General features: G+C 35.3%; 1 protein-coding gene across 1 annotated transcript in view; it reads right to left on the bottom strand.

Moving 5' to 3' along the window:
- Nucleotides 1-3,925: 3,925 nt before the first annotated feature.
- Nucleotides 3,926-6,000, bottom strand: part of LOC141579655 (IQ domain-containing protein M-like) — a 193,971-nt gene continuing 191,896 nt past the window's right edge. The window contains exon 7 of the mRNA XM_074377591.1: nt 3,926-4,322. Within this exon, the coding sequence (XP_074233692.1) occupies nt 4,219-4,322 (104 nt within the window). The 3' untranslated portion in view covers nt 3,926-4,218. The remainder of the gene's footprint in view (nt 4,323-6,000) is intronic.

Genomic DNA, 6,000 nt, shown 5'->3' with positions numbered 1-6,000 from the left:
CTGGCCCCTGGCCCAACTAGTTGCAAGACTCTGCCTCATGTGGTTGTTGTTGGTGCCCTCGTGGGTGGGGCAGACCCCCAGAATGCCTGGTTCAGTGTAACTGTCTGGTGGTATGGAATTGCCGCAGACATGACAGTGGGCAAGGCAGGCCCCTAATATTAATAGGGAAGGTTTCAAAACGGCACCCACCAGCCCTGGTGTCAACATGGTAAAATAAGATCACAAAAATGGCTGCCACCAGCTTCTCAGCCCCTAGGGGGAGTCCTAGCTGCCTCATGCTTCTCCAGGAGACTCTCCAAGATCAGTAAGTGGGTCTGATCCAGGTGCCTTTCAAACTGCTTCCTCTGCACTGGGACTTGGAGCAAGTGAGGTTTTGTGTGTACCCCTTAAGACTGGAGTCTCAGTTTCCTAAAGTCCTCTGGCTCTCCTGACCCTAAGCTGTCCTGGTTTTCAAAGCCAGACTTTTGAAGGCTTATCTTCCCAGTGCAGGACCCTGGGATGGGGAGACTGATGTGCGCTTTGGGTCCTTTGCTCTTTGGGAGGACCTCCGTGTGTTAACCCTTCAACAGTGAGTCAACATGCTGAGGGTCTGGCCCTAGGTAGACCATGTCTACACCCCTCCCACCCATTTCAGTGTAGCCCCTTCTTTATATCTTTAGTGGTGGAAAATAGTTTCTGCTAGTCTTCTGATCATTCTCAGAGATAGTTGCTCTGTAAGTAGAAGTAATTTTGGTGGACTGTGGGAGGAGGTAAGTTCAAGATCTACTTACGCTTCCCTCTTGATCCAGACTCCTTACAATAATATTTTAAGCCAGAATTATGCCATTCAAGTGAAGTCATTTGAAATTTTTCCTGTTCCCTAAAATAATGAGGAATGCAATTTACTCCCTATGCCTGAAAGTGGCATACTCTCTTTTTTGATGTAAAACTAGACTATACTTCCTAGTCCCCTTGCATTTAGGTGGAACCACGTGACAAATTCACTCCAGCAAAATGTGAGTAGAAGTGATATGTTCCAAGTTCAGACTGAAGTAGTCAAGAAGTGGGGATGCTTTCTCCACACTCTCTTTTTTTGTCTACTGCTTGGATGTGAAGACTGCAGTAGAGGCCCTAAAGAATGTCAAAGCTATTAAGATGGGAAAAGCCTGAATGTCTGGAAGAGTATGTGGAGCAGTATCTGCTGGCTCACACTGGACTGTGAAATGAGCAAAAATGAAGTTATTTTTTTAAACGAATGATGTTTTGGGGATTGTTTTTCAAAGCTATTAACCTACCCAGAATGATATATTTCTTTGAACATAATATTCACTGGAAGAAAGCAGTTACTATAAAAGGTTGGTCTACCTATTGTTGAAATAAACTTCCAGGCCCAAGGTAGAACAGCTCCTCCCCAGGGTGCCCTGTCAGCAAACCAACATTTAGATACATTCATTGCTCCTGCAGATGTTCCATGTGACCAGAAACATCGTATATCCCATCAGTCAATCCCCAAATGCCAAGCCAGCTCTGGGCTCTATACTTACTTCCTTGTTCCTTCTCACCCAAATAAAGTTGACTATGTGGCCCCAGCCAATCAGATATCATCTATTTTCTCTACTTTGTTCTTTATTTTTTATCCTGTGAATGTTTCCTGCCTTCTGTACCATTTTGGAGTTCTCTGAAACAAGACCGTCCACTTCATGAAGTGTTAAAGTTTGTTTGTGTCACCTGGATTGTCTTCTTTAGTCAATTTTTAGCACAATTAAAGTTTTCATAATTCAGATTTGTATAAAAGTATACTGCATATTCTTAAGCACTATGCAAATCTACTATCTTTTTGTTATCAACAATATCAATAGAAATATTAATAATTACACAGCATTCAGTATTTCAATTGTGTGTTTTAGACTGGAAGTTAGGAAAAGGAGTGTGGAAAAATTTCCTTATATCTGAATTTTCTGAAAAGTAGTCGATGTTGCAGGATCATGGAAGTTTGGCTTTCAACTACTCTAATAGCTGCATTTATTTAGAAAAATATAGATTTATGTTTTTAAACATAAGACATAGATAATTTAAAAGATGTAACAAACCTGAATCTTTTGTTATTTCCGTTTTTTTTTTTTTTTCTTAATGCACTTTTATTTAATTTGGCTTAGCTGTTTTAAAGATTGGATAACTCTAGTCAGGAGTGTTTAAGAACTCAGCTGGGTCACAGGAACTTTCTCACCACTCCATTCTAGTTTGCAGTTTTGCTATAATAAAAGCCCTAAATATATTGCTACTGTCTAGACGTTTTATCTGAAACAAGTGTCCTTTGTAGTCTCAGAGGACTTTTCCATTTTATTTCCAGTAAATCAAAGTCTGTGAAGAGCTTCGGTTCTTATTAAGACATACCCTTCACAGTCCAGTGATTGCCAACAGTGGCAAGCCATTGACAGTTCATTTACATATAAGTGATGACTTCCATCAGGTAGTTGGCTCAAAAATACAATGGACATTTAGAGCATATCCAATATTTCTTGTTCTTTGATGAGCACCAAGTGCCAATTTTTATATAGAAACTGACTATTGAGAACCGAAGGCTTCTTTTCACTGACCTTACCCTGTCTTCTAAAGCTCCAGAGTGACATGTTGCCACTGCTTAATGTAGGCTTACACTTCGAAAAGACATTCAATAGCCCTAGTTCAGTCTAAAAATCAAGAATAGTCAAATGTAGAAAATATGAAATAAGAAAAGACATACATTTTTAAAGGAGGAATAAATTTCTTCTGTGTCTTGGCCCCAACTGTCATAACCATAATTTAATTTTTATATTTTATTTTTATAAGGTAATTTGATATTATTTTAATACTAATTGTTTTTCCCTTATGAATATTTTTACCATTTGAAATAGTGACACTCAATACACAATACTCATTAAAAAATCTTATATTTTGGTTTGTAAGTGCTTTTCATTATATCCTATGTTTTGCTCCCAATTTTCTGGAACAGTGATGGCAGAAATCTAGCCAAATTTTTATCCTAATAATGCTATAAAAAGCAGCAGGCTGATGATCTGTTACCATGCTGGGACTCAACTTACATGTGATTTTTTTTTCCCTTTTAATTTTGCATTTTCTAGCTTTTTTTCAGTATTGAAATAAAGACAAATTTTTCTCTTTAAAATGAGACGTCCTCAACTAGCAACAGGGACAATATGGATCATTAAATTTCACAGAAAAGTAACCTCTACATTTTAGCTATTAATCACTTTTTCCCCTTATCAAATATTTCACTACTAATGTTTTGTGATTAGAATGTCAGCATGTTTTTTAGTTCAGCGAGGTCCTGATTTTGGTGAGGCCCTGACTTAACATGATTCTTGTAATTGGCTTTTTAAAATATTTCATTCTGATAATTTCCACATTTATAGTGAAATCATTGCATGAAGTACACAGAGAGATTTCCTTTTAAACCAAAGTGTCTATTTCAGAAGTAATAGATCAGGGTAAGAATTGAAAAAAAAATGGGACACCTGTCAGGTAATTCCTGCTTCTCTATTCATATCTAGTCACTATGCTGTTCCCTCAACTATACTGCTCCTTAACTTATTTCTCCAATCCCATTCACAGGTGGAGGCAGGCAGGGATGAATAATGAATAGATGGATGGATGGATGGATGGATGGATGGACTGACAGATCAAATTAAATTTAAGATTCTTACAGGACTGGTGTTAGTCACTGTGCTTCAGATCTTTCCTAAACTAAAACAGGTAACTCAGGAATACTGTATATTGACTCTCAGTTTTTCACTTAAGAGTGAACAATAAGAATAAGAAAAATATAATATGATGACTAAACTAATCAAAGAATATTTTAAAACATATTTTGAGAAACCATTTCCAAAAAAAATGTGAGTTTTTACAAATAGGAATCTTGAAGTTTCTTTATGGCATTTATTGGCACTGGAACAAACCAAATTTAAATCCAATAAAAGGGATACTTGATACTATGTGATTTCAACTTCACTATGATAAAACAGGTTGTCTTTTATAAAAAAACAAATCCAATGAATGGTTCATCCGAAGATATTTAGTAATTATAGACTGACTTGTTGAAATTCTTCTTTGGATATGTAAAAAGATGACTGTCCTTTTCCCTTTTGATACAGAATTAATCCATGGCCAATATTAATCTATGTTTTTGGGTAGACAGGTTCAACTTTTAAGGTAATGACATTGTATTGAAAACATTACTTCTCACGATAAATAATGTTGTCTCATTTTCCTTTCTCTCATAGATCTGGCCACTAACTTTCCGACAATCCGGATGTTAGCTCTTTTGAGTACTGGATGTCCACTCACTGTAAGACAAAATATATAATTACATTAATAAATTTTCAATTATATGAGAGAATGTATCATGCTTTTGAAATCATAAAATACTGTAGGAAATCAGTTATGGTTATGCTAGAACAAAGATTTGACTTGGACACATTTCCTTCAGCTGTTTTGTGTTACATTATGTATTATGCCAAGAGATTCAGCAAGAATTAATGTTGGACCAAAGAGTTGAATGAAAGGATAGCAGAATCTAGATTCCACCAATATACGGCATTCATAAAATAAATTAGATGCAACCATAAGAACCATGTTGAGCAACAGTATTTACCATAGGAACAACAGTACTGAAAATTTTTGCATTACAACAGAATCAGTTCTGATACTGATATTCAAATCAATACAAAGCACTATTTGTATAGATGGCTTGTACTTCATTCATCTTTATGTATAAAATGACTTCAAATAAGAAATAAAGCTGTAGATTTACTGCAGATATCATTTTACACAGCACTAATTTATAGATACAGTAGTATATTTTGCCCTTTAAGACCTATCGTTGTTATTAAACAAAAACACAGCCAACTACCAAAAATCAATTAAAGTTATGAGAAGAACACTCCTCATAACCAAAAGAAAATGACTTGATGTGTTGTAAAAGAAGAAGTTGGGCATTGTTGTTTTTACATTTATCTATATTGTCATTAGATAAAGAACAAGGCTTATAATAACAAACCTAAATTAGACTATATTCAGAATATTTATAAAATAATTAGCATTAGTAATTATCATTGAAGGTTTGACTATAGGGAAAGGCAATCACCAATTGGTGTTTTAATACAGTAGTTATACAAGATAAATGTGTTAGTTCTAAAGATGAGATCTTAGAATAACATTATTTCCTTTTGCAGCTTTTTCTGGTAATATGCAATATCAACCAAACATTTCATCAGACAGAAGATAGCTGAAATATAGGATTACTCAATGCGGTAAAATAGAAGAAAAAGTGCATATAATGGTCCAAGCTTTTGTTCTTATACATTTGTGAATAAACCAAATTTAAAACTCAATCTTAATTTCCTTATTTTTGAAATGGGGATAATATCTATCTTGTCTTGTCGTTGAAATGATCCAAAGACATATATTAAGAGAAATATGTGTAATAATAATGTATTAATATTGACTCATCAATTATAACAAATAGTGATAGGGAACAGGAGGAGGGGGTTGCAGGTAGGAGGGTATATGACAACACTCTGTACTTTCCACCAATATTTCTGTAAACCTAAAGCTCCTCAAAACCATAAATAAATAAATAAAGTCTATTAGCTAAAAATAAAGATATGGGGGGTATAGCTCAGTGGTAGAGTGTGTGCCTAGCAAGCACAAGGTCCTGGATTCAATCCCCAGTACCTCTGTTAAATAAACAAACAAACAAATAAATAAATCCTAATTACCCCCACCATACCCCCCAAAAACACACAGTGTTATATGTCAACTATGTCTCAATAAAACTGGAAGGAAAAAACAAGAATGATTAAAACATCTACAAATAGATAAAGTAAAAGATTGTGTGAGATACCAGAAAATGTATATATTTTGGTCTGTGCCCCCAGTTCCTGACACAGGGCTCCTAAAATGCTTGTAAAAATGCTAGTGAGAAAAGCACTAGGAGCATCCTTTGTTTTAATGACGTGACTC

Source organism: Camelus bactrianus, chromosome 2 (genome assembly GCF_048773025.1).
Source record: "Camelus bactrianus isolate YW-2024 breed Bactrian camel chromosome 2, ASM4877302v1, whole genome shotgun sequence".
Lineage (NCBI taxonomy): Eukaryota > Metazoa > Chordata > Mammalia > Artiodactyla > Camelidae > Camelus > Camelus bactrianus.
Note: the sequence above shows the minus strand (reverse complement) of the source record. Positions and strands in the feature narration are given on the sequence as shown.